General features: G+C 48.8%; 2 protein-coding genes across 3 annotated transcripts; both read left to right on the top strand.

Annotated features, from left to right (window-relative positions):
• The first annotated feature begins 469 nt into the window (after window positions 1-469).
• On the top strand, window positions 470-7,017 carry ARL6IP1 (ADP ribosylation factor like GTPase 6 interacting protein 1). 2 transcript variants are annotated; one of them, XM_053992020.1, is made up of 6 exons: window positions 470-572; window positions 2,126-2,259; window positions 3,892-4,008; window positions 4,879-4,996; window positions 5,645-5,729; window positions 5,954-7,017. In XM_053992020.1, the coding sequence occupies exons 1-6, from the start codon at window positions 537-539 to the stop codon at window positions 6,070-6,072; spliced, it is 609 nt and encodes a 202-aa protein (XP_053847995.1). In that variant the 5' UTR covers window positions 470-536; the 3' UTR covers window positions 6,073-7,017. The 2 variants fall into 2 exon arrangements, with proteins under 2 accessions (XP_053847995.1, XP_053847994.1); XM_053992019.1 differs by having other exon boundaries at window positions 3,892-4,011.
• Window positions 7,018-7,573: 556 nt separating this feature from the next.
• Window positions 7,574-11,983, top strand: RPS15A (ribosomal protein S15a). Its single transcript, XM_053992021.1, has 5 exons — window positions 7,574-7,650; window positions 8,759-8,896; window positions 9,049-9,128; window positions 10,643-10,728; window positions 11,848-11,983. Exons 2-5 carry the CDS (start codon window positions 8,764-8,766, stop codon window positions 11,939-11,941), a joined length of 393 nt encoding a protein of 130 aa, XP_053847996.1. The 5' UTR covers window positions 7,574-7,650; window positions 8,759-8,763; the 3' UTR covers window positions 11,942-11,983.
• The last annotated feature ends 14,114 nt before the right edge of the window (window positions 11,984-26,097 follow it).

Genomic DNA, 26,097 nt, shown 5'->3' with positions numbered 1-26,097 from the left:
AGGAAGCTGCTCAAAGGGGCTGGGCGTCGGGCCCTGCTCCCAGGAAACAAGGGACAGGACAAGGGGGCAGAATCTTAAGCTGGGCTGGGGAGGCTCAGGTCGGACATTAAGAATTTCTTCGCAGAGTGATTATATATTGGGACGAGCGGCACACGGAGGTGGTAGAGTCACGGTCCCTGGAGGTGTTTTAAGGCAGGATCCGATGTGTGTCACTCAGTGCCGTGGCGGTGTTCGGCCGCAGGCTGGACTCAGGTCTTTCCCAGCCCAGCTCATGCTGTCCCTTTTTGCGGGGGCCGCCGCCCCTCCCGCAGCCGCGCCCGCTCCCCGGCGCTCCCCGCCGCCGCCTCAGCCGCACTGCGGCGCGCGAGGGGGGCGCGCGCACGCCCCGCGCGGTTCGAATCCCAGCAGCCAACCGGCGGCCGGCGGGGCGCCGGGGCTGACCAATCACGGCGCTCAGGAGGCCCGCGGAGGCTATAAAAGGCGGCGGCGCGGCGTGGTGAGGGAGGGCGTGGCCGGCGGTGCGGGAGCGGCGCAAGATGGCGGAGGGGGACAACAACAGCGTCTACCAGCTGGTGAGGGCGGGCGGCCGCTCGAGCCTGCTGGGGGCGGCGGAGCCAGGCGCGCCCTTGCTCTGCTCTGCTCTGCTCTGTCCTACCCGCAGCGGTGTCTGGCGGGGGCCGCTCGGCCCCGCGCTGTGTGACGCGGTTCGGCGCTGGGGGTTCGGTGCGGGATGGGCGCAGGGCCGGGCGTGGGGCGGCTGCTGCGGTGCAGGCCCGGGGCGTGGGAGCGGCGGCTGCGCTGCTGCTCGCGGGCCGGAGCCCCAGCGGCGCTTGGCGTTACGTGATCGGCGGCGGTTGTCCCGACTCTGTCTGTCTGTCTGTCTGTCTGTGTCAGCCTCAGAGTTCGTGTGTCTGTTTGTGTGTGTGCAGCCTCCCGCTGCGGGACCGAGCGCCGCAGCGATACGGGAGAGCGGCAGGCGTTGGTGATTCAGCTTAACTGAACGTGCCAAGATATGCTTGAATAGTTAAATAAACACAAGGCTATATATATATATACACACAGTTATGCCTGAATTGGTGAGCGTCTGCCGTGGGAAATGGGAAAATCGCTGTAAAAACCTGTGAAGGGGCAGAGGCTGGGCGCGTTTGGGGGCTGCGGTGCTGCACACCCAGGCTGGGCACAGGGAACAGCTCCAGCAGCTCAGCTTGGAGGGAGGCTCCAGAGTTTGTAGGAAGTCCACGAGCTGTGTTGTGCTTGTTATTCTAGTGGCGTCGGAGTTCTTACTGGAATTAAGAGTAGCACACAGCTGAGAGTGAAACCTGTTCTGTTACTTCTGCATGGCAGACGTGCATATCTTCATGACTTTCCTCCTCTTACTGCTCGGGCAGCAGTCGGTTCTGTGTACGGTTTACCTGAGTTTTGTAATCTCTGAGATGCTATCTCCCACTGAGGGGAGACTGTTAAGCTCTGTTAAGTGTGGAACACCTCAGGTGAACTGCTTAACAAGCTGATGGCAGCACAAGTGGGGCCTCCTTGCAGGAGAGGTGTAGGGAGGAATGTAGGAAGTGGAGTTGAAAGGCTGTCTTGGGCAGCTTGTGGGAAAACTTGCTGTCCAGATGTGATCAGTTGGGTAACTTTATTGTGGATTCTGAGTCTTTATCCATCTTCTTCATAATAAACTGGCATTGGACAGCAGCTAGAAAGCTTCAATTTAATGTGCTAGAGTTGTCTTGGAAAATACATTCATTTTTAAACACTTCTCATATTACAGTTTTCCAGTCATTGACACTGAAAACTTGAGAGGCTTTAAAACCTGACTTTCTACTAATCTGGGGGGATGGGGTGTGGTAAATGGGAGATTAGGGGAAAACACCTTGGCAAAATCTGGGAGGAGGTATTGTTTGGCCTATACATGCTGCTAGGATCTTGACTGCTTAAAGGCAGCACTGCTACAGTGTCATAACTTAATACAAAACTCACAATATTATTACTAATTTAATTACTCAGAAAGATTTGTGGCTGGGATCTTTAATTATTTCACTGGGGGTTTTTTTTAGCTACTTCAGTGTGGGAATTAATTTGATACTCTGGTTAGTTAAAGGAGTTTTCTTCTCTTTTTGTGTAGGCTTCTGAAACTGCAAGCTTGGAGGAGCACTTGCAAGGATGGGGAGAAGTGATTTTGATGACCGATAAAGTTCTTCGCTGGGAGCGAGCCTGGTTTCCTCTGGCACTGATGAGTGTTGTTTCCTTTTCCTTCCTGTAAGTGCCTTCTGGAAGGAGCCTGCAACATCATGGCATCTTCACAGCTGGTACCAAACCTATTAAGAAAATTAGTTGGACACCTGGAGAAGTCTTAATAGAAAGGCTTTTACTCTAGGTTCTTTTTCTTAAAATGTGTCAACTTTGTTAGAAATTAAAAACAGAAGTGATGAAAGCAGGAAGTAACGTGATTCACATCCTGCTCAGAATGGTTTCTGCAAAAGCTGTTTACCAACAGTAGCTGCTGGGGTTTTTATTGTGCTCAGCTGAATGTTTTTCAGTGGTGCATTCATGTTCTGCCCTCTTTCTTTGTACCCTGCTTCTTAGTCAGATCTCATGATCTGCTTTGGCTTCCCCCCCACACACCACCAGCAATATCCTTAGGGAAGGCTTGTTTCCATAGGGCAAAATAGCCTTTTCTGCCTCTTTGCTGTGGGTTTAGGATAAGTTCTGCTATTTTTGCACAACTAGAGTTTTCTAATATTCTGTCATGTCTTTTGAGAAAGGGGAAAAGGGAAGACTGCAGGTAACGTCCAGTCACCAGGGTGGAAGGATGTTGCCTGTCTGATTGGAGGTGCTGGAGGCACTTGGATGTGCCCTTATGTAACGTGGTAGTAAAAAAGACCTGACTGCCTTGCACAGACAGCTGCTTGTGCCAGCTCTGCAGTTTGCCAGTTGTAACTGTTCCTGCAATAAGGAGAGAAATTACAAAAATAAATGTTGAACCAGGTGAGCCAGGGGTAACTGGTACTTTGGCTAATATAAAGTTTTTTGCTTCTAGGGGAGATGAGGAAGGTGGAAATCAAATGGAAACTGAAAAGTAACCTTTAAAAGAAGCAATTGTGTGAAGTTGAGGGTATTCTGTTATAAATTCTGTGATTATAGCAGGGAAAATCTTGTGCTGAGTAATACTTTGTGGAAATGCAGAACTGCTTCAGGTTCTGAACTCAACAAAATGACCTTGAACACCCAGCACAGTAGCACTCTGCAGATGTACAGAACAGCCCCACTGTGGACTGGGTCATTTATTTGCTTTTACTGTTTCAGTTTTCAGGAAGTTCTGTGAAGTACAGTTGAATAACACAGGGCCCAGCTGGATGTTATTAGACACTTTGGAGATCAGCTGGTTCTTATCCACTTGCCCTTCTGCTGTGTTTGAGTGATGGCAGACTGAATATGGAAAATGCAGCACTGCTTTAAGTGGAGATTGAGGCCTCTTGTCCAGAACAGGTTTGGCTGGCTCTCCCAGGAGAGACAGAGCAAATGACAACCTCTAGTGGATCTGAGTTCTGTGACTTGAGCAACAAAATTAGAACTTTTACTCTACCTGGTTATTTCATATGTTCACTCACTCATCATCATCCCTCAGTCAGTGTTAATTTCACTGTTGGTCAATTTCTGAGAGAATAATAATGATGAATTTTTACTTCTACTGAACTTTGTATCTTGTTTGCTTGTAGCATATTCTTATCTGGTATATTAAGAGAAAAAGGCATTTTTGTGATTTTGTTTGAGGTTAGGCAAGAGAGTAGGTCTGCTATTGGAAGCCCCAAGCCAGTCTGAAGAAGTGACCAAGCATGTCTAGTACTGAGCAGTTTGGGCACTCAGAAATAATTTCTCTTCTTTCTGCAGGATGATCTACTATTTGGACCCATCAGTTCTCTCAGGTGTCTCCTGTTTGGTTATGTTCCTCTGTTTGGCTGATTACCTGGTTCCTGCTCTTGCTCCTCGAATCTTTGGCTCTAATAAGTGGTGAGGAAAGCTTCAATCGAAACAGTTTCTTGAGTGTAATTATGATCTTTATCAAAATGGGTATCTGATTTGTGGATATCAAATAGTTACTTTGTAGAGTCATTGTAGTGAGAAATCAGCAATCTCTACAATACATGAACTGAGGACAGTAGCAACTGTTCTTCATTCTTTTTCTGGAAGATAACTACTACTACAACATACCTTTATCCTTCCTTTTCTTCTGGAAAAATCAGATTTTTTTAAGAAGTAGGCACATTGTTTACACTCCATCAAGCATGGTAATTAGTTCTGCTAGACTAGTTTTTAGTAATTAATGGATAATAGATTCTAAGAAGTAAAATTATATGGAAGAGTGCTGATTGTATGTTTGGAAAGAGACAGTAGTAAATGTGATGAAAAAAGAGTAAGAATGTGATTGATTGAAACAGATTTGAAAAAAGGCAAGTCTTGTATAAAAGCAGTAACTTGAAGAAGAACATTTTTTGACCAAAATTTTGAGTTAAAGGTGAATTTTAGTGTATCTGCTTTAGGATGACTAATGGATAAATTAGTCATTAGTCTTATGTCAGTGTGGATTATTTGTGTGTATCACACTGGTATCAGATTAAGGTCAGTAGTCTTTGGTTTGGATGTGGTTGCTCTTGGGGAGTAAATGTAACAGAGTCAGCACACAGGAAAATTACACTTACAGTGTACAATAAGTACAGCACTTACAGTGCTCAATAAGGTATCCAGCTAAGCAAAGCAAACGCTGGGATAAGCACTGGGTACATTTTTATTGCTGGAAAAATGCCATGGGAGATTTAAAAAAATTAAATTAAATCTTGAGTTCTTATTTCTGGCTTTTTTCCCTCCCTTTATTAAAAGGACCACGGAACAGCAGCAAAGATTCCATGAGATTTGCAGCAATTTGGTGAAATCTCGTCGCCGGATTGTTGGCTGGTGGAAGCGCCTCTTCACTCTGAAGGAGGAGAAGCCTAAAATGGTATCGAGTTCCAGGAATTAATCTCTGTTGTCTTCAGATCTTGTCTGATTTAACTTTGTCTGAAGTATTTTAGCAAGGCACATGCCTGAATGGTATTCCAGACCAACAACTGGCACTTCTGGCTATGACTTGATACTGGTCACACATTTTTTCAGACCTGGAGTGGTAGGATACAAAACTTTAAAACTTGCAGTTCTGTGTGGTTTAGGAGCATACCCTTGATAATAAAATAAAGGAAGACTGGATTTCTCTGGATAGGTAATATTTTGGGAACAAGTTGTTTCCAGTGTGCACAAACTGTCCAAAAAACTGGATCTTTAGTAGTGTGTCAGCTGGTACATGAGCTACTGAGCCACTGTCCCAAGAACAGTTTTGGGGATGGCACAGTCTGGCACTAAGGGATAGGCAAGGGATCTGGGCAAAAAAGAAGGTGCACCCTGTGCAGCTGATGGTCTGAAAATAAGAGAGAATAGACAATTACAATTTGAGATCCTGTAACCTCAATTTTAACATGCCTGTGCATAGGTATCACATGGGGAAGAGCCAGAAAAGTTCACATTAGTTTGAAATGTTGAAGTTCTGCCAAATACTGAAGGGAAGGGAGAATACCCAACATCTCAGTGGTAACTCTTCCCTTTTCACTTTCAGTACTTCATGACCATGCTCTTCACTCTTGCTGTGGTTGCCTGGATTGGACAGCAAGTTCACAACCTCTTTCTGACCTATCTTATTGGTAAGTGTGGGCATGCAGAACACAAGGAACTCTTCTGTTAGCTGCCTGAAATGGATTGAGACTGGCAGAAGTAACTTTTTGGTTAAGTGTGGTGGGGTGTTTTCATTGCAGGGTTATGTTCATCTCTTTTCAAGCAATTAATGGGACTTAAGGGAAGCAAAGAATTGCAGAGTGACAGAAGCTTGTTAAGTGTTCTTTTTTTTTTTCCTCCTTCTCCTTTTTAGTAAGCTTCTTGTTACTGTTTCCTGGACTAAACCAACACGGGATCATCACAAAGTACATTGGAATGGCGAAAAGGGAGGTCAACAAACTTCTCAAGCACAAGGAAAAGAAAAATGAATGAAGACTTAACTGCTGTTCACTCTAGTAGAAGGTTTTCTTGGGAACAGTTTTGAGAATTAATGTATAATTAAGAAAATAGAAGTTGTATTGCTCACTGACTTTTTTTTTTTAATTGGCTCCCTGATGAAGTGAAAAAGTCATTCCAGCAGCTGCTGTGGGTTTGTCTTCTGCTGTGCTGAGTAGGGTTCTGCAGCCTGGAGCTGATCCTGTCTGAGGCATCTTCTTCTTTGATGTGTGGAGCTTGTTAAGTGTCTTCATCAAACAGACCCTGGGCATAACTACCCCAACAGCAGAGCTGTAATGCCTGATAGTATTTCTGTAACTGTGTTAGATTAGCTGATCATTAATTGTGGCTACAGCAAGTGTGAGAGGCAGTTCTGAAGGCTGATGCTTCTTGGAGGCTTGTTACTACTGATCTTTGTGGCAGGAGGACAATTAGCAGAGTGAGAATGGCCATGGCTGAGGGTGCACATCCAAAATGGGGGAGAAGGTTCCATTGTCTCACTGAACCTGTTTGCTTCTTCTGGCTGTGTGTACCTGAGAATGTGTGGAGTAGGGGTCTGGAATATATAAATTTGTAGGTCAGTTATTTAGCTGTAGTGTAAACTCATTGCACTGAGACTGTAGAAAATGAGTGAAGGTGTGTGTAACCTTAAGAGCTGATTGTTCTGGAAACTGCTGTTGTCATGGAGCCTTGTAGCACGTTTGGTTTTATGAATGTTTGTCTGTATACAAAATCACTCTGAATATGCTGTTTGACTCTGTAAATAAGCCTGAATTGTTTGTGCTTTTCTATGATCTCTCCCTCCTTTTTTAAAACTGAACTGTTTTTCTTTAAAAAGCTGAAACCTGTGTTAATGTTTTGAAAAGTTTACTGTTTTAAATGAACTCTCTTCAGTGTCTATTGTAACTATTGAATAGGTAAATACAGACTAAAGAGAATCTACTTGAAGCCTTGCTCCTCGTCAGTGTACAGAGAAGGGTGTCCATGCACTTTTCAGTGTGGCAGGAGATCTGGGAAGGGTTGAGGCAGTGCCGTGCTGAGCGGCACAGCCTGTCGGGGGGAGAGATCCTGGGTGTGTGCGGCCGAGCGTGACACGGCGCGGTGTCCCGAGCTGTGTTCCCGGGAGCGGGAGCGCGCTGACACCGGCTTAGGTGCTGCCCGTCTGCTGCACGGCCGAGCGCCGTGTGCCCCTTGGGGGTGCGAGCTCAGTACACACCGGCCCATGCATCAGCCGGGGCTGTGCTCACCGCAGCCCGGTGTCCCGGTGCCGCGGTGTCCCGGTGCCGCGGTGTCCCCGTGCCGCGGTGTCCCCGCGTCCCCGCTCCGCCGTCCCGAGCTGGGAACTCAGCTTGGCGCTCTAGCTTTTTGTCCCTCGCGCCCCGCCGTACGCGCGCGAAGCGTCCCCGTTCCCATGGCAGCCGGGCGGTGGCGTCGCTCCGGAAGTGCGGCGCGCGGCCTCGGCCAATGGGAAGGGCCAAGTTAAGGAGGCGAAGTCTCGCGATATCTCCTCCCGCCGCTGGCCCTCCCATCGCCCCGCGCGGCCGGGGCTCTTCCTTTTCCGCCATCGCGCTCTCGGTGAGTGGGGCCGGGGCCGCGGGCGCGCCGCATCCGCCCCGTCCCGCCGCCATCCGCGCCCCGCGCCCGCCCCGCCCGCGCCGCCGCGGGCAGCGGGCACCGCGCTACCCGCCCGGCCCGCTTTGAGCCGCCGGCACCGCCCCTGGCGCCGTCCGGAGCTCCCGGAATGCGGGGTGGGGGGCGGCACCTCCCGCCCGTGGCCCCGCGCTCTTGAGCGCTGCGCGGCGGGAAGCCGGAGCGGCGGCCGGGCCCGGGCCGGAGCTGTGGGGAGCCGGGCCGGGCAGGGCGCGGGGCAGCCGCGGAGCCGGTGCGCTGTAGGGCGTGCGGATCGTGCGGCCGGGCCGGGGAGGAGGTAGCGGAGCGCGGGGGAGCGGGCGCGGTCGGGGCCCCGAGAGGAGGCGGCCCCGGCGCGGGGGGCTGGCGGCTCTCGCCCGGGGCGGGAGTTGGCTCCCGCGGGGCTGGTGTCTCAGCCGTGGAAGTCCTGGTGTGCCGCAGGGTCTGCCCCCGTGCCCGGGCAGGGACAACTCTGGGGACGGTGCTGGCAGCGCCCGGGCTCTGTCAGAGGGGTGGCAGTGCCAAGTCATCCCTGCCGTGCTGGGCGTGCTCCGAGGCTCCTTTTCGCGAGCATCTGAGAGCTGCTGCCGGCTTTCCCTTCCGAAGTGTTGCGTTTGTGCACCCTGCAGGGTTTTTGCAGATCAGTGAGCCGAGCAGCATCTCTTGATTAAACATCACATAGGATCTAATTATTGCACACGATCGATACTGTGCCGTTGGGTGTTAATTGGGTTTTAAGGCCAAACTGATTTACCTGAGGAGATGTCACGCTGCTGGCTTGGTGTCTGGATGGTGGTTTTGAAATCGTGTGTGTGCTTTGATAAAGCCACGTTTGACTGTGTTGGATTTCCTGACGTGTTACGGTAGTGGTGACTCTTGATCACAGCTGAGCGTGTGACTTGGTTTGCTTATTTAGCTTGGGAATGCTTTTTAAGGTTTAATGCAACTTTCTGTCAGTGTTGGATCTTTTAGATGTAAAACTAGCCGTGACAGAAGCGCTGCTCAGTGCTTCTGTGCCGAGGAGCCGGTGCAGTAACTGCTGCCCTCCCTGCAGGCACCATGGTGCGGATGAACGTTCTGGCCGATGCTCTCAAAAGCATCAACAATGCAGAGAAGCGTGGCAAGCGCCAGGTGCTCATCCGGCCGTGCTCCAAAGTGATCGTCCGCTTCCTGACCGTGATGATGAAGCACGGTGAGTCCCGGCCCTGCTCCCCCGGCTGCCCTGCGGTGCTGCCGGGGTAAAAGAAGTAAATCGAGGTGCTTGAAGTAGTTTGGTGCATAGTTAGTTAGTTGTGTTATTGTAGCTAAGTGTTCCCTGTGTCTCTGTCTGCTGGTCTCCTGCAGGTTACATTGGTGAATTCGAGATAATTGATGATCACAGAGCTGGGAAGATTGTTGTCAACCTCACAGGCAGACTCAACAAGGTAGGATTTGTCTTCCTGAATTCAGTTTTCTAAAGGAGTGTTTAAATGAGACTTTATTTTATGTTTGTCTGCTCCATTTTTTAAAAAAAAACAGCTTGTAAAGAAGGTAGTATTTGTTGAATCTGTGTAAATAAGAGTAGCATGGATGCTATCAGTTAAAAGGGTGGTTAATTTGTCTGGATTCAAAGTGATATGGGTCACTAATTACATTTCTTTTAAACTCTGACCATGTAAGATGTGCTTTCAGGGAAGTCTGCTTGCAAGTGCTGTGTATTTCTGAAATCTCTCTTCAAAGGCTTTCTGGCTACCTAGTGCTTTCTCAGTTTCATTGATATTTAAGCTATCTGGAAGACTTGTCTTAGGAGATAGGGGCTGAGTTGGTTTCCAGTTGATGTTTGATAGCTGCAGATGTGGAGAAGACAAATCTTTCTCCTGCTGCCAGGTGGGCTTTGCTTGCAGTGAGGAAAAGTTGAATGTTAAATTAATTGGTGCCTGTGAAGTTTCTGGGGCATATGAGGCATTCGTGTGTGTTTTGGAAATTCTTAAATGCTTTTGTCTCAAACTACTGAGCTGTGTAGTTCTGTGGTGACTTGCTGTGCATCGCTGTTTGCAGTTCAGCTCTTCAAGTGAGAGTTGGCTCTTCAGTAAAGAAATAAAAAATATTTTTTGGTCAGAATGTGTTGGGGGCTGTCCTCATGATGAATAAATATGCCATCTGAAAATTGCAGAGGGTATAAGGCAGATAATGCTGACACCCCCAAATTACTGCAGTAGTTACAGTAAAGACAGTAATTACAGTAGACACAGTGTTATGTATGTGTAATAAAAGTGATGTAGGTCGGGTTTGAGGGTAGTGTTCCTTGAACTCTTCCAGGATGAAATAGATCTTTCAGAGTAATGGATATAATGTTTCTCTCATTCATTGCAATAAGGGAACAGTTGTTTAGTTCAGAAAAATGTGCATAGTGCAGGAAGGTGTGCTTCTGGCTTGGTGTTGGATAGTTGTTAAGATAACTGGAGCCAGTGAGGTAACTGGTAGTGCTGCTGGTGCTCTTGGTCAGTAATACAATTACCTCAAAAATTCCAGTAACATGTTAATTTCTTCCTGATTAAAATCTACATGGTTTTGTTTGTGGGTTTGTTTGTTTTTTTTTTTTTTTTTTGTGTGTGTATGAGAGTTAGAGGTAGAGGTGGAATATCCCTAAGCAATCCCGGGAATGTTGCTGATGTTACAGCATGCTTTTGTGCTTCCCCCAGGTGTGGGCATTAGGTGGGTGGTGTAGCTTCAGCAGCAGTTTAGGGCTGTTCAGGTGAGGAGGAGGAGGGAGTGAGGCTGAGGCAGTAAGGGTGCCGAGTTGCGGGGTGTGAGGTCCCGGCTGGGAGGAGGCAGCGCTTGTGCTGCGGGTAACAGAGTGTGTGACAGCACTTGGTAAAATCCTTCAGGCCGGGAGCTGGGCTCACACGTGTGCAAATCCATAACGTTCTTCAGTTTGTAATGGAATCCTCTCTTGCAGTGTGGTGTAATCAGTCCCAGATTTGATGTGCAGCTGAAGGATTTGGAAAAGTGGCAGAACAACCTGCTGCCTTCCCGTCAGTTTGGGTGAGTACGAGGGAGGGTCAGATGTGTTGTGTGTAAAAACATCACACTCACAAACTCACCTGGCACCTTTTCCTCTGATCAGCCTGGAATTAAATTCCAGTGTAAAAATCCATCCTCTATATAAATGCCCTTTTAAACCAGTTTTACAGGGGCACTGCTAAGCAAGGAACTGTTTCTGTTTGAATTTGGTAAAATCTTTGTTTGACCATTTCACAGTTTAATGGAAAGTAGGACTTTCCTCATACTTGTTTTGGCTTTATGAATGGCCGTTCTTAAATGGGGAAGGAGTTATGTAAATTACCAGGTCAGTGAAAGTAAATTGTACTACTTGAATTCACACGTCCTGACTGTGCGCAAGTTAATCAGATATGAGGTGATGAGGAACTTGGAGCCTCTGTTGAACAAACCTCCACAACACAGGAAATCTTACTGTTATGCGGTGTATCTTTTCTTCACAAAGTGCATGGAATTGAGAGCTGTAATTCCCAGTGCACAGGATGGCAGAGCAGGAAGGGTCTCCAAGGCCTCAGCCAGTCTGTCCCATCAGAGGAAGGATTAACAGTTCTGTGCTGTTTCTGTTCTTAAAGCTCCAGCAGTAACTCCTGCTTCAGCTGGCCCTGTGTAGCTACTCTGTGTTGTCATTTGGAGTTTTAAGAGTATTTATAGAGTGGTGGGACAGGAGGTTCTCAGACATGGAGCTGTGTGGGTGAGGTGTGTTGGTAATGCAGATGTTGGCATTAGCAGTGACAGCTGCTGAAGATGCAGATGCTGTCTGGCACTGTGGCACCTCCCTGCACTGGGGAGCAGCATCTGTGGAGGATTGAAGTGGACTTAGGCTAGAAATCTATCCAGCAGCTGGACAGGGACTGCCCAGTGGGAATATGCAAGGAAAGAGGCAAATAGCTGGGGAGCAGAAGTCTGTCAGTGTCCTGTGTGTGCTGCAGAGCTGTGCTCGTGAGAGGAGCTGCTTTGGCACTGTTGATAACCCAGTCTCACTGCACTGGGCCCGTTCTTACAGGAGCAGGCCTTGCTTTTTGTAGCACAGATGAAGTTGGTGCTGTCAGCTCTGCAGCAGCCTGGAACAGGGAGATAAACTGAACATTTGCTCTCTCTTGGCAGGTATATTGTACTGACAACCTCAGCTGGCATCATGGACCATGAGGAGGCGAGACGAAAACACACAGGAGGCAAAATCCTGGGATTCTTTTTCTAAAACTTGTAAAAAAAGAGGATACTAATAAATTGTTCAAATGGACTCTGGTGTTTCCAGTCGGTGTTTTAATGACTTCGAACACTGCCTGTGGCAGTGCTTGTAACAGCTCTTCAATAGTGCTGGAGGTCCAGCTTCACTTCAAATGATGTTTGGGTTCCACACCATCCCTGGTAACAATTCTATTTCTGTTAATGATATAATGTACTGCTAAAAGTTACTACTGGAGTGGCATTTTGGGGTCACTGTACAGGAGAGCCTCAGCAGGGAGCTCTAATGCTAAACTAATGCTAATCCCAGCTGTCCTGCTTGGGCTCCCCTCACAGGTGTTCAGTGCATGTGTCTGCAGTTACCCGTGTGTGATTCTAGAGTTTCACCTTTTGCCTCAATAATAGAAGATGCCTTGCCAGAAGGTATTTCCTGTTTATGGTTTAAAAAGTTGTGGGATGTGGGATTCTGGAATAATAAAAATGGTCGAAGTTTTGATTTCAGATCACAAACTTGTTCCACATCATACAGTGAAAGGAGTAACTGAGGTTGGGAGGAATAATTATTTTCCTTCAAATTTCTACTTTGAAAGTGTTTTGAAACACCAGATTTTTGGGTAGAGTAGTTGCTGTGCAGCAACACAAGAAACAACTGTTTGGGATTTCTTTACTTTTTCAGAGTGATGAAATAAGGTTGTCTGAACCTACAGGTAAGGAATATTTAGTATTGAATGAGTTGGTGTTTTCTGCAGGCACATGACAGCACAGTGTCCTTGATGCAGAGAAATCAGATGTGTTTCATGGCAGTGCAACTTGGTAGAGGATGGACAGCAAGCTGGGCTGATTGCATTGTCCAACAACAGCTGGAACTGCTCTGCCTTGTTTCACTTCACTTGGAGTCTTACCAGGAAGGAGCCTTTGGACATGTAGCAAGTGTTTCAACAACTCTAAACCAGCTGGTGAAATCTGTGATTCTGATACAGTTGGAAACCAAGTTTTCCTGCTTGCTGATACATCCCCATGCCCACCATGTACAGTTGCTTGAGCTGGAAGCATCCTGCCTTGAAAGTGATACTTCATCACAAACCTTGGCATGGAAGGGAGTCTTCAGGCACAAAATCTGAACTCAATAACTGTAACCTCTCTTGGTTCAGTCTGTTACTCTTTATGGAGAAAAGGAGAAGGTGATACTGTTAAGCAAAAGGTTTTTACTCTGGACAGAGACTGCTTCCCGAGGAACATGAGAGCCAGCAGAGCTCTGAAAGTGCTTACAGGACATGTGCTGGCACCAGCATCCTGACCTGAGCCTGGCTGAGAAGAGCAGGGGCACAGGCTAAAGCTGGTTTACCTGCTGGGTCACAGCTGTGATGGTTGAGGTCACAAAGTGGACTGGAGACAGTGTCAAAACATTCAAATGGGATCACTGGTTCTCAGTTTGACTGGAAACAAATCTGCTTAGCTGAAGGTCTGTACACTGGATTAGAGTAGTTACAAAATCAAGAGTCTGTTTCAACCCCCACTTTGTTGTCAAATGGAGCTATTTAGTGACAGGTGGGGTTTTTCCTATCCTTAGTGGATTTCATTCTGAAATACCAGGCACTGACACCTGAGATTTTGTACTTCTTGCTCAGAGTAACCCTGAAGATTGTATCAAGATGTCACTATTCTTTTTTATAAAGTCTTGGTTTTTATCAAGTCTAGAATAGAACATGTTTCTCATACCTAGTGGAAGAAGGCCAATGACAGTTTCAAAGCTTCCTTTAGATGAATTTACTATGACAATTTTCCTGCTAGTTTGACAGTTGTGTTTAAAATCAGTTTTACACAGGACATACATGGTAGTTTTTCTGACCTAGCTTAGCTGTGTCTCCTTTACTCCCACAGATACTCCCGAGGTAACAATTTCTGATGTTCTCAGTTGACAGATCAGTTGGGAATGAACTGTAAATTTATTCCACAAGCCAGCCCAGCAACTTTTATAGACTTATTAAATGGAAATTAGAGCTCTGATGTAAGAAGAACGACTTGGAGGAAAGGAAGCAGCAGCAGAAGCACCTTTTCCACAGGATATCTACAAAAGTAACTGCATCCAGGCTTACCACATGTGGAAGCTGATATGGCTGACTTGGGTTCATGAGATGATCTCTGAGCTTGGGCCTCACTGGTGAGAGCTTTACTCCTGGGCTGCTGGCTGAGAGCCATGAACTTTGGAAGGTGGCCTTGGGAGCTGATCATGACAACACAACAGCTTTAAATGGGTTTGCAGGAATTCTTACTCCCAGATATGTTTAAAATCTGAAAGAGGTGTATTTTTTTTAACCTCAGTGATGTTTAGTGGGCTGTATATGCCTTGGGCAAGCAGTTTGTAGGTGGAAGCATTTTGGGTAAGAAAAGGATTGATAGAGGTGGGAGGGGAAATGGCACAAAGCTGAAGGTGCAGTGTGGATTACAGCAGGTGATCAGGGGTGGGTGTTAGTTCAGAGAAGGGGTTTGGTACCCGTGGGGCAGAGGGAACATCAGCGATGGAGGAGTCCCCTGTGGGGCAGAGCACCCTGACCTGTCAGGGTGGGTGTCCCCCGAGGAAGCCCCTGAGTTAGCAGCTCTGCCCTGGTGCTGTCCTGGCTCCCCTGTGGTCTAACACTGAAGTGGAGGCCATGGTGTTGCCTCTGTGCCCTGCCCAGCAGCCCTGAGCCCTCTCTCCATGCCTGGCGCCCTGGAGCAGCCCAGAGCTCACACAGAGCCCGTGCTGAGCTGCCCCTCCTGCAGCCCCATCCGCTGCTCACAGCCACGTGGCAGCATCGTGGTCCAGTCCCAGGGGTAGAATGGGTCAGAACTTAATTTGGTTGTGAAAATGAGTAAATTGGAAGTAGCTGGGAGAGGGCTGGTGATGCCCCTGCGAGGTACAGCCCAGGCTCAGGTGCGGTCAGATCCGTGTTTTGGGGTGCCATTGCTCCTTATGCCGTGGCTTAAGAAGAGGATGAAGGATGTTCAAGCGAGCTGCCTGCTGTGGATCCAAACCCCGATTTACTGGTGCGTGAGAAGGCGTCAACAGAGGGCAGCATCTCACCTGCAATCGCTGGAGATTGAGGGAGACCGTGTGAGGAGAGGAGTAGCCCGATTTCTGTGCCCTGGTCCACAATGAGAGTTTTTTCTGTCTTTGATGCTTTGAACCTAGTTTAAGGTAATATTGGGGTTGAGAGTAAGTGCGGATCTTCAAAAGACTGCAGCAGGCTAAGGAGCCTGGTGTGTGACAGTGGCTTGACTGGAAATGCACCTTTTCCTCCTCATCCTTTTGTGTAATGCTATTTAGCCAATTTAGATGTAAGACAAGGCTATGTCTTACTGCCAGTTAATCTAAGTATCCATCTCTCAGTAAATACCTGGGTGGATTTAACCACAGTTTAGTCTGGAGATCTATTCTAGTGAAGTCAAGGGGTTTCAGAGGCTGCTGGCCTCCATTCTTGTTCATGCCTCTGATGTTTTCTCTGCTCACGTGCTGCTCTTGTATTATTAATGCAGTAATGGCTGTAATTATCCTGATCCTCAGGACAGCCCATCTGAGCAGGCATGTGGTGGAGTTGGGAACAGTGATGCTGTTGGTACATTTGTGCTGGGGCAGGATTCAAGTTCCTAGTCTAGTTTACTTACATTTTATTTAGGCTTTTATCTGCTAGTGCTGCACTTAATCGTTGTGTATGCATTCCTGTGGCATTGTCTGCCTTTGACAAGGTGCTCTAGCAGGGTATGTGACCCCCCTCCCCCCCAACTTTCAGACTGCTATTTTAACAGATTGGGGATAATTCTGTGTGAGGGCCGTGGAAATGGAGAGCATTCCTGCTACTCTGTAATCCATTGCTATTTCCTCTTGGACTTCTATAATTGACTAAGGGTTGATTTTTTTCATATTTAATTCACTTGATTTATTGTTCCCACTCTGTGAACAAACCATGCTGCACATTTTCCAGAAAACTCTTTTTCCATGAGCTTGCAATCCTCTGCCTGTCATCTCTAGATGTCTCTCTTGCCTTAATATAAAAAAAATATGAAAAAGGCAAAAGTACCAAAGTACTTGGTATGTGATCCTGGATAGAAATGTGTGTATTCAACACTCCTCTATCTTCACCTCCCCAGCTAGATTAGAGTGGGATTGGCCCCTTCATTTGTGGGGAAGAAACATGGCACAACCATTCTTGCTGTCTTCCACTGATGCAAGTTAACTCTGCTCTCAGCTGGACCAGGCTGTAAGCAGGAAGGGGCACGGATTATATCTGGGAGTAGGGGAAAAGTAGGTGATGGATGAGGTTAAAGAAAAGCTGCAGCTGAAGCCCACCTCTGGGCACTGTCTTAGTCTCATCAGCTCCATGGATGGAGCTCAATTTGTGTTTGGTCCACTGTTCTGTTTGTGCCAGTTTAAAAAGCAAAGTCCAGGAACATCAATGACAACTTCAGGTTTTCAGTACCTTTACAAATCAGGCCTTTAACCATAAGAATGAAAAAAAGGGGAGAAATTAAAGGTTATTTTTTCCTTTTCTCCCTACTTCTCTGCAATTCACATGGATGCTTGTCTCCTCACTTGCAGTAACATGCCCAGCTGTATTCTTGCATAACAGGATCCTCCACACGTGATCCCCACGTCTGTGTGGGCAGGTAATTAGCTCTGGCCCTCCTTCAGTCCTTGGGATTCCTTCCTTAGGGCAGCAACATCAGCCCCTCAGTTAAGCATCTGCACTCCTCAAGTCTGAAACCATTTTTACCTCACTGGGGCAGGCTGTGGGTGTCAGGGCTGACTGCACACCTCGTGGTGTTCATGCTGGGACCTGTGTTCTGGTCAGGCTGGGCCCATGGATCTGTCCCCCTTGGGCAGAAGCCAAAGCCTTGCTTGTTTCCCATGACTGGTGGTGATTTCTGACTCGGTTCTATTTCCAGTTTAATATCCTAGTCCAGCCCAGGTAGCAGGAGTTGGGGTTTTATGTGAAGCCTTGTGTAGTGTGTGCTACATCAGAGGAAAAAGGAGATGTGTGCATGGGACCACTGAATTCATCTGCAGGCAGGTGTTTGCTCTGGGAGGGAAGCAAAAATCAGGAGACTATTTTTAGCTCTGAAATACTTTTCTTGAATGACATTCAGTCCTTGCCAGCCTTTGATGAGCAGAGAAATAATCCCTGAAGGGAAGAGCCAGAAGTGCCTGGATCTGTGCTGGGCTGCTGGCAGCTCCCAGTGTGGCTGTGGGAGGGCTGGGACAGCTCCTGGGACAGCTCCTGGGACAGCAGCCACCTGCAGCCACCACCTAATGCAGCACGGCTGAGAGAGAAGTGCTGGAGTGCAAGAAGGCATCTGAGCATGAGCAAAAATGATTCTGAGCCCATTTTCCTGAGAGAGACCCTGTCCTGTGGAGCAGGATGTGGGGCTGAGAGCCACAAGCCCATGGCACATCAGGAGTCAGCCCCAGGCCCAGGCCAGAGAACCCATCTTGCAAACTGCTGAATGACAAACCCAGTGCTGGTAGGTGGTAGCTCCAGAAATAGATACAGAGATAGCACATAATGCTCCCTGATAGCTGAAATAAAAAGAATTAAACTGTACAAAAGTGTGCTTTAATTGCTAACTCTCTCCTGTCTGCTTAAATCACTAGAAATAAAGGTCTCCTCCTTAGTGATGAGCAGTTCCAGGCAGAACAGACGTGATGGGGGAAACATGTTTGGAATAAATACTGATGTGAATGACACTTATTAGCTACAGTGTGGCATATTTATTTCTCTGTAGTTAGCATAATAGCACAGCTTGAAATGAGAAGAGTTCTTTACTTGTGTCTGTGTGTGCATGCATAAAAATAACAATGGGTTGTTTTGGGCAGAATGCAGATGATTCTGCTGTCTCTGCAATTAGCACTGGTATTTGGGTGGTGTCAGCTGCTGTGGCACTGAGAGAGGGGCCCAGGCACGGCTGTGCTTTGGGCAAACCCCTTCCCTTCCCTTCCCTTCCCTTCCCTTCCCTTCCCTTCCCTTCCCTTCCCTTCCCTTCCCTTCCCTTCCCTTCCCTTCCCTTCCCTTCCCTTCCCTTCCCTTCCCTTCCCTTCCCTTCCCTTCCCTTCCCTTCCCCTCCCCTGGCACACGGGACGAGCAGCAGAGCTGGCTCCTCCAGCCTCAGTGCCCACACTCGCCTGCCCGCGGTGGCTCTGCTCTGCTTTTGGGGGCTGCAGGGCTCCTGCAAGGGCAAAGCACCCCCTGCCAGCCTGCCCAGGCTCCCGGCAGGGTGACCACAGCCAACAGCCTTGACTGGAGCTGTGCCTGGACTGGGAGTGGAAACGTTCTGATTGTCTCACAGGAGTTCAGCCCCGGGTGTGAGGGTGACTGGGTGGAAGCTTTGTTGTCTCCTGGGGAGCCAGGGGGAGATAAGGCTGGCTGCTGGAATGTGCAGGTTACCTTTGCCTTCCTGCTGCTCCTGGGAGCCTGCCCACCTTAGCCTTGTCCTGCTGGTGTGTGCTGCAGGTGCTGGGGCAGGGGTGGTGCTGGGGCTCTGAAGGATGGTGCTGGGGCTCTGCAGGGGTGGTGCTGGGGCAGGGGTGGTGCTGGGGCAGGGATGGTGCTGGAGCTCTGCAGGGTGGTGCTGGGGCTCTGCAGGGGTGGTGCTGGGTGCTGCTGGCTGTGCCAGGGTCTGGCAGCCCTGCCCCTTCTCCTTGTACGGGCTTTGGCATTTCTCCCCCTCAGGGAGTGAGGGCCTGCAGTGATTTAAAAAGCCTTGAGCAGTTCAGTGAGGGCATCAGACACGATTGCTGCCATGTCCTCCCCAGGATCCTGGAACAAGGAGGGAGGGAAAGCTTTGCTGGGAGTCTGGGTCGGGCAGACAGTGCCAGCAGCACGGGGACAGGGGTCCCCTTGCAAGAGCTTCCAGACAAATCTGGCACCTGAGTGGTTCAGTGGGGGTCATCTTTGTGTTGTTGCTTTGAGACAGCAATTTCTCCTCTCTTCTGCATACATTTTAATGTAAGAATGAGTGGATATGGACAATCTTGGACCTCTGCTGTCTTGCTTCAGCCTTGAGTGAAGGTGTCTGGTGGATTGCACAGCTGCTTGGGGAAGGGAAGACAGCAGGGTGGACAGACAAAGGGACTGCTAGAGCCCTCTTTCCTTAAGAAAAGTCAAGAGGCATTTCAAATAAGAAGCCAAGGTGTTCTCAGGTGGGCTGTGAGTGCTGAGCACTGTCTCAGGAGCCATCTCACAAGCCTTTTTGTTGAGGGGAATAATTATACTGTGGTAAAAGTACTTACTTGCTAGGTAGTTCCCTGTCTTATTGTGCTGTATTCTTCCATTGCTGAAATGTAAGATGAAAAACCTGGGAGTAACAAACTTTCTGTTTTAAGCCCACTTGATTGAGTGCTTGGTTCAGAAATACCATAAAAGTGCCAGACCAGAGCTTGAAATATCACATTACCAGGTGTCAGGCTGCTTATAACTTCCACTCTGGGATTGTTGAGGATTTTTTTTTCCTGCTGGTCTTTTAATGAAAATGCCAAAGGGGGAAAAACTATTACAAAAAAAATAAAAAATGCTGCTTTGATTGAAAATAAAAATGCTGAGGCAGCAGCAACTTTCAGTAGTGCTTGCTCTGTTGCACTGCCCTGACAGAGATTATTTCCCAGGCCTGGGGGATGCTGTGAGGGTCTGGGCTGGCACAGTCCTGCTGGCTTCTGCAGTGTGGGAGGCACTGCAGGGAGGGGAGCAGGCAGCTGATGTCAGCAGAGGGGCCCGACAGGTTGGCAGGGAGGGAAAGCTCCGGTGCTGCCTTGGCTGGAGTCACACCAGTGTGTGCTGCACAGCACGGCAGCGTGACCGGCTGAGGGGACCTCGCTGGAGCTTTGGTGGCTGCTGGTGACCCGTGACAACGTGGGGACTCTGCCTTCCTGCTCGTGCCTTCCCTTACAGGGCTGTCTGCTCTCCCAGCTGTGGGTGCCAGTGCAGATGTGAGGGAGCTCCTGGCACTGCCAGCCTCTGTGCAAGGGGTGTGTCAGAGCAGGGAGGGACTTCCACTGCTGGGGACCTGGGAAAGGTGCTGAGGAAGCAGCTGAGGATGGGTGCTCTGGAGCATGAGCACCCAACAGTGCTGCTAGGAAAGAAGTGTGGGCAAGGCTAACACAGAGTGCTGCTGGAGAGCTGGGGAGGGCACCTCTGACTGAAAGGAGGAGGAAGATGCTTGTCAGAGATTCCTGTGGCACCTCAAGAACCCCCCTGGGGTGGAGAAATTGATGGTCTAGGGGGATAGTCTTGGCCAGGTCCAGTTCATACTGACTTTGGGTGGCATCAGTGCCTTTAATCCCGGGCTCCAGCAGTGCTTCCCTGCTGCCTGGGCATTTTTCCAGTGGGGTGGAGGATCTGCATCTCATGCTGGAGAACGTGCTGTCAAGGATGGAGGTGTCACAGCTTGTACACCAGCACTGGAACGTGCTGGCTGCTGGCCTGTGATCCCCTGGCTGTGCTGTGCCCTGGCACAGCAAGGTCCCTCCTGCCTGGGACACACAAACAGAGGTGCTTGAGGACACCAGGAAACCACCTGGGGAGGCCAGGGTGCCCCAGGGCAGCCTGCATTGTGGGGGTTTCTGCAAGGCTGAGCAGATCGCTCTCTGGGCCTGCCAGGGGCTGCAGTCCCTCCTTTCAGGAGTGCTGGCTCCTTCCACAGCAGGGGAAGGGAAACTCGGAGACGTGGCAAACGATTTGCAACACTTAAAGCTACACCAAAAGCATCTTGCATGGAAAATCAGACAGAGCAGGAAAAACAGCACTTACTGTCAATATAACACAGCTGAAATCTCTTTCTTGGAGATAATCATCTCTGACTCCAGCAGTAAAAATAAAGGACAGAAACTGGAAGGAGCCAGAAAACATGGTCGTGGGAGTGAATGTCGGTGAAATGAAAATTAAAAACACAATGGAAAGCATAGAACTGCCTTAAGTCAAAGCAGCTGCCTGCCCAGAGCACCACCCGGGATGCTTGGGAGGCACAGGGGTGTGGGGAGCAGCGGGGCTGGGGCCGTGCCAGGGCTCAGCTGGGGGGGCACAGGGGAGAGCAAAGGGCCCTCGCCCAGGCTCGAGAAGGGTCAGGGTCCCCTGGCAGCCAGGAGACCTTCAGCTGCTGGCCTTTGGCTCCCAGCGTGAAGGACCAAGCAATTCAAGGCACAAGGGCAGATCGTGGCTCTGCCCGGGGCTCTGCTGCCCTGCACACGCTGTGCTGAGCTGCCCTCCCTCAGCAAACCCCCCGCATTTAGGTCTGCTCAAGGCAGTCCCATCCGGGGCTCCAGCCATGCAGGGGGAGGTTTCTGCTGGCCCAGAGGGGCAGCGCTGCCAGCTGGGCTGAGCCAAGAGCAGCCGTGGCTTCCCCATTGTCCCCGCTGTGCGGGAGCACGGCCCGATGCAAATCAGAGCCACAAAACGGGGCTCTTCGAGCTCTTTCCTCCTTCGTTTTTAAGTGCCACAGGAGATGCACAGCCTTTTATCAAAGGATGTCAGTGTCTGGTGTGAATATGTATGTCTTTTGACTATTTCAGGCTGACCTTGATGTGTTTGTTATGCTAAGTGTCATAAAAATCAAACTGCTAAATTAACTAGCTGCTATTTCCACAACACCAGGGAAGCACCTGGGGCCCTTCTGCTCCCTGTAGACAATGGCTGAGGGAGGCTTATGCAACTCCTGCTCTGCTGGTGGCTGCTCCCTTCCAGGGCTGGCACGGTATTTTTAGATGCAAAGGAGAAGTGTCTCCTAACTATATGCTAATCACATTTTCAAAGCTTCGGCTGATATTAAAGTGATTCAGCCGTGTCCTGAATTCACACACTTTTGTTTGTTGCCTTTTGTATGCTCTGTGTAGCTTTTCATACAACTGTGCCTATTTTCAACCAAAATCATGGTTTGGGAGCTGCTGTATGACAAAGGATGTTTTTATCCTTTTTTGAAGATCTTTTGAGTTATCCTTAGCCCCAGCTATCTGAAATACAGACTCATGCATATATATATTCTCTCTGCAGGCAAAGAACAGAGGCAGGAGCAGACTTTACAGCTGTGATTCTCAAATTTTATTAAAGGGCTGCCTGACCTTCAGGGGAAAGGAAAGTATTTGAGAACCATCATATCTGATGCTGCCACCCCGATGTTCATTTATGGCCAAATAACTTTTTGATGGGATTTTTTTATTAGTTTTTCTTGCCCTTTTGTGTACTCTCTTGCCTGATGGGAACGTGCTCAATAAATGTCTTTGTGTGTGTCTCCCACGGCACCCTCGGGCCCATGCTGAACTCGGTCTGCAGCCCTCGTGGCCTCTGCCCCATCACTCTGATGTGCTGTGTGCCAAGCTGAGGAAAAAAGTCACTTTACTGCAGATAGTCTGCTGAAATTAGTCCTTTTCTTAGCAAAAAGGTGCCACATGCTCAGCCCAGGACATTGTCTGGTGCTCAGGAAGTGTCCTCAAATTCAGTCCAGCACACAATGAAGTCACCAAGTACTGATACAAACATGGAGCACAACAAGAGAGTGCTACAGCTTCTCCTGGTGAGGACTGCAGCTCAGAGCAGGGTCCTTGCTGGTGGGGTCATTGGGAATGAAGGGGAAGTGATGGGAAGACTCAGCTGGGCTTTACTGGTGTTCCTGAGCCCAGCTGGGCTTTACTGGTGTTCCTGAGCCCAGCTTTGCTGGTGCTCCAGGCTCAGCTGGTGGGGCAGAGGAGAGCCCTGAGCAGCTCTTCACAGAGGTAGGTGATGCTCTGGGGATCCCCACATGGGATGGTGCTTCCAAAACCTTGAAAATGGCCTTTCTGTGGCCAAGAAGCACCTGGGTTTGCTGTTCCCTCCTGGGCCACCTCTGCCCACGGCTGAGGGGACACTGGGCCCCTCTCCCAGGGATTTTGGGATCTTTGACCTTTCCAGGCTGCTCTCCAGGTGCTGAGTCCAGCTGTGGGCTCAGATGGGCCCTCACTGCTCTGAGGAGGGAGGGCTGATGGCCCAGCACAGCTCCTGGCCCACCCAAGGTTTTAGGGACTGCAGGCAGGAGTCCCCAGCCCTGCCCAGCTGGAGCTCCCCCATTCCTGCTCTCCTATCTCCCCCATTCCTGCTCTCCCATCTCCCCCATTCCCTCTGTCCCATCTCCCCATTCCCTGCCCCAGCTCCTGCTGTCCCTGTAACTGAGTGCTGCTGGAGGATCTGTGCTGTGCCCCCTCTCCCCCCTGCACTGATCTTCCCCCCCCTCCTCTTTTAATCCCTGTCTTGCTTGGATTCAACTTTTTTATCCTGATCCTCAAGGACCAAAGCAAAATGCTTCCAACAGCTCAGGAAGCTGGTCAGATTTGCATGTAGCATATTTAAATATTTAAATATGTAACATATTTAGGGTACAATTAAAGCAAAGGGAGACAAAATTGGGAGCAGGCTGAAGAATGAGTGTGTGTGTGCATGTAGGGAGGAATAAAGGCAATGTGTGCAGATACACAGGGAAAATAAAACATGGGAAAGGAGACAGAGAGAGCCTGCCTTGCATCAAGCACACTGTGACTAATGGTGATAATTTCCCATACCCACCCCCCCCCCAGTACCATAATAGGAGGAAAAACCTAATTGTCATCTGCCACCCACTGCTGTAAAGCAGCTTCTCTTAAATAGTTCTTATGTATTGAGTTCAGCTGTCAAAAGGAGCAGCTTTTTTTCCATGGTCTGTAGAATGCATTTCAGTATGAACACAGCTCCATGCAAAGGTCACCCCATCAAAACTGTTTCCCTCAGTAGTGAGCATAATGGCAAAACTCAGCATTTTACAGTCTATTCTCACAATTTTACTTGATATTTTTAAAATGTTAGACAGCTGGAGATTAAATTCCCTTTGATGGGCAGAATTTGAGGGAGAATGTTTTGTAGTATACTTTGGGTTTCCCCCTCCTCTCTGCCATGCTGTGGTATGGGCTCTTTAGTAGCTGCTTATGACAGGTAAAATGAGCCATAAAAAGAGCAGGAGACAGAGGAAAATTGCCTATTGTTCTTCAGATTGGCTATAGTTCCTTAGGATATCAGTGTGTGTTCCTGTGTGTGCCAGTGTTTTAATGCTAGTTTGGATTCTGGATGCTTAAATTACTCTCCCTGTCAGTGTTTCCATTTGCTTGGCACGTTCCAAAACGAAAAGACTTTGGGAGAGAGCCTACAGTGAGAGGGAGGGCACAAGAGTCAATGTCACTGCAGGCAGCAGGCAGGGGTCACACAACAGCAACAGGGAGATTTTCTGCTTCCATTTCCCCAGGAGCCGGGGTTAGGCAGATGAAAGTTATAATTGCAGGGGTGCCTGCTCTGTGTGTGTGCCCTCCCACATAACCTGGCAGGGATACATAGGACATGGTCAGACTGGCTTCTGCTGGGCATCTGAAGGTGGGTGTTACATCTCCAAGGATATAACTTGCATGTTTCATCCCCATTTTTCCAAAAACTTTGCTGTGTTGTGGAGGGGAAGGTTGGAAAAGGTTTTATTTGCCCCTAGAGGAAATGTTTCGTGCTGTTGTGCTGCCTGGATCAACCCGTGGTGACTCTTGCCCAAAGGACTGTGTGTAGACCACGAAAACAGTGCTCTACATCAACTCTACCAAATATATGAAGAGTGAACTTCTGAGACAGCAGGGACAGCTGGGATAATGCCAACACCACCTTATCTGCAGGAGATGCTGCCCAATACACCCTGAACAAGTTCTCTAGTGGTACAGGTGTTGCATTTTCTCAGCCATGCATCAGGACTGGAAACTTCGTGTCTCTCCAGGCCTTATTCTTCTTGAAAATGTTTGATTTCTCTTTTTTAAAGGGCAGCTGTACCACATGTAAAAAGAAATCTTAGTTACAAATGTGCTTTGAATGCAGCAGAACCTGCTTTGTTCTGTTGTACTGGTAAAAATGTCTTGACAGGGACAGGCATTGAAGTCCTGGCCTGAATAAACTGGCCTGGAATTAGGCAGAGCATGTTTTGCAAGGGTGTTCCAGCTGGGGAAAACTACACAGTCTGGTCTCTTCTTGCTTCTATGCCACTGTGCAGTCCGGAGAGCTCCTTTGCTTTAGGCTGCGCCGCTCATGGCTGAGTGACAGGGCTGATACCTTCCCTTGGTCGCGGGGCCCCTCTGCAGGTGACAGTGCCACGAGGTGGCAGTGGCCACCAAATAATGTCTGGCCAGAAGCAGGATGTCCAGGCAGTGCACTTGGTGAGCTCTTTGCTCTATGATTTAAGAGTGGGAGCACAATCCAGCCCCTAAATACCAGCTGAAGCACTGCTCTACCTTATAGCTGTCCTTCGACTTTCAAGTAGACTGAAATTCCAATTTTGCCCACGTTTTCTGAGCACTTCATCAAAGTCAGGGTGAGAGGAGACCAAATTCTTGCTGACCTGTGCCTTGCTCTTCTGTGGGCACCCTTCAGAGCCTTGCTGCTCCTGGAGAGCTTGCTCCTGTTCAGGCTGCACATTCCCTGCAGGATTTTTTTGGGTGTTTAATGTAGTCGTGCTTCTATTCTTTTTCCAAGATATCCCATTTCTGGCTGACATTTTGCTCCCCTGTGCCTGGGCTGCCTGGGATGGACAGTGGGAATTGCAGGGCAGATAAAAGCTACATTGCTTGAGTGATGGTGGCTCCACTGCCTTCTCACAGGTCTCTGTGTCTGGATGGGCAGAACTTTCCTGCAGTTTGCTGGGACAGAATTTTAGAGTAATAGAACCTTTTAGGCTGGACAGAATCTTTATGATAATTGAGTCCAACCATTAACACAGCACTGCTAAGTCCACCACTAAACCATATCTCCCTCACACCTTTTAAATAACTCCGGGGTGGTGACTGCACCGTTTTCATGGGCATCCTGTTCCAGTGCTTGACAGCTCTTTCAGAGAAGAGATTTTTCCTAATGTTGAACCTAAAACTCCCCTGGTGCAACCTGATAGATAGAGACATCTTTACCATGCAGTTGATATTTTTTGCCATCTTTGGCATAACCAGTGTCAAGCAGGAACCAGTCTCTCTAAGGAGAATGGCTGAGAAAGACAGGATTTTGCATTCTGCAGTCAAGCTGCTCAATAATCTGAAGGCAGGAATCACCTCTATTCTGTTTTTTCTGCTGATAAATCAAGCACAACATCAGGAATTTAATAAAACAGTGTGACATTTTAGGTAGAATGTTG

The sequence above is a fragment of the Vidua macroura genome, chromosome 16 (genome assembly GCF_024509145.1).
Source record: "Vidua macroura isolate BioBank_ID:100142 chromosome 16, ASM2450914v1, whole genome shotgun sequence".
In the NCBI taxonomy this organism is placed as follows: Eukaryota; Metazoa; Chordata; class Aves; order Passeriformes; family Viduidae; genus Vidua; species Vidua macroura.
The sequence above is the reverse complement of the archived record's forward strand: the minus strand, read 5'-3'. Positions and strand labels throughout refer to the sequence as shown.

Excerpts from the sequence above, each read along its gene's own strand:
- RPS15A (XM_053992021.1), top strand. The coding sequence starts at position 8,764 with ATGGTGCGGATGAACGTTCTGGCCGATGCTCTCAAAAGCATCAACAAT. Across the intron at positions 9,129-10,642 it reads TCACAGGCAGACTCAACAAG|TGTGGTGTAATCAGTCCCAG; the intron begins GTAGGATTTGTC and ends CCTCTCTTGCAG. Across the intron at positions 10,729-11,847 it reads CTGCCTTCCCGTCAGTTTGG|GTATATTGTACTGACAACCT; the intron begins GTGAGTACGAGG and ends CTCTCTTGGCAG.
- ARL6IP1 (XM_053992019.1), top strand. The coding sequence starts at position 537 with ATGGCGGAGGGGGACAACAACAGCGTCTACCAGCTG. Across the intron at positions 573-2,125 it reads ACAACAGCGTCTACCAGCTG|GCTTCTGAAACTGCAAGCTT; the intron begins GTGAGGGCGGGC and ends CTTTTTGTGTAG. Across the intron at positions 5,730-5,953 it reads CTTTCTGACCTATCTTATTG|TAAGCTTCTTGTTACTGTTT; the intron begins GTAAGTGTGGGC and ends TCTCCTTTTTAG.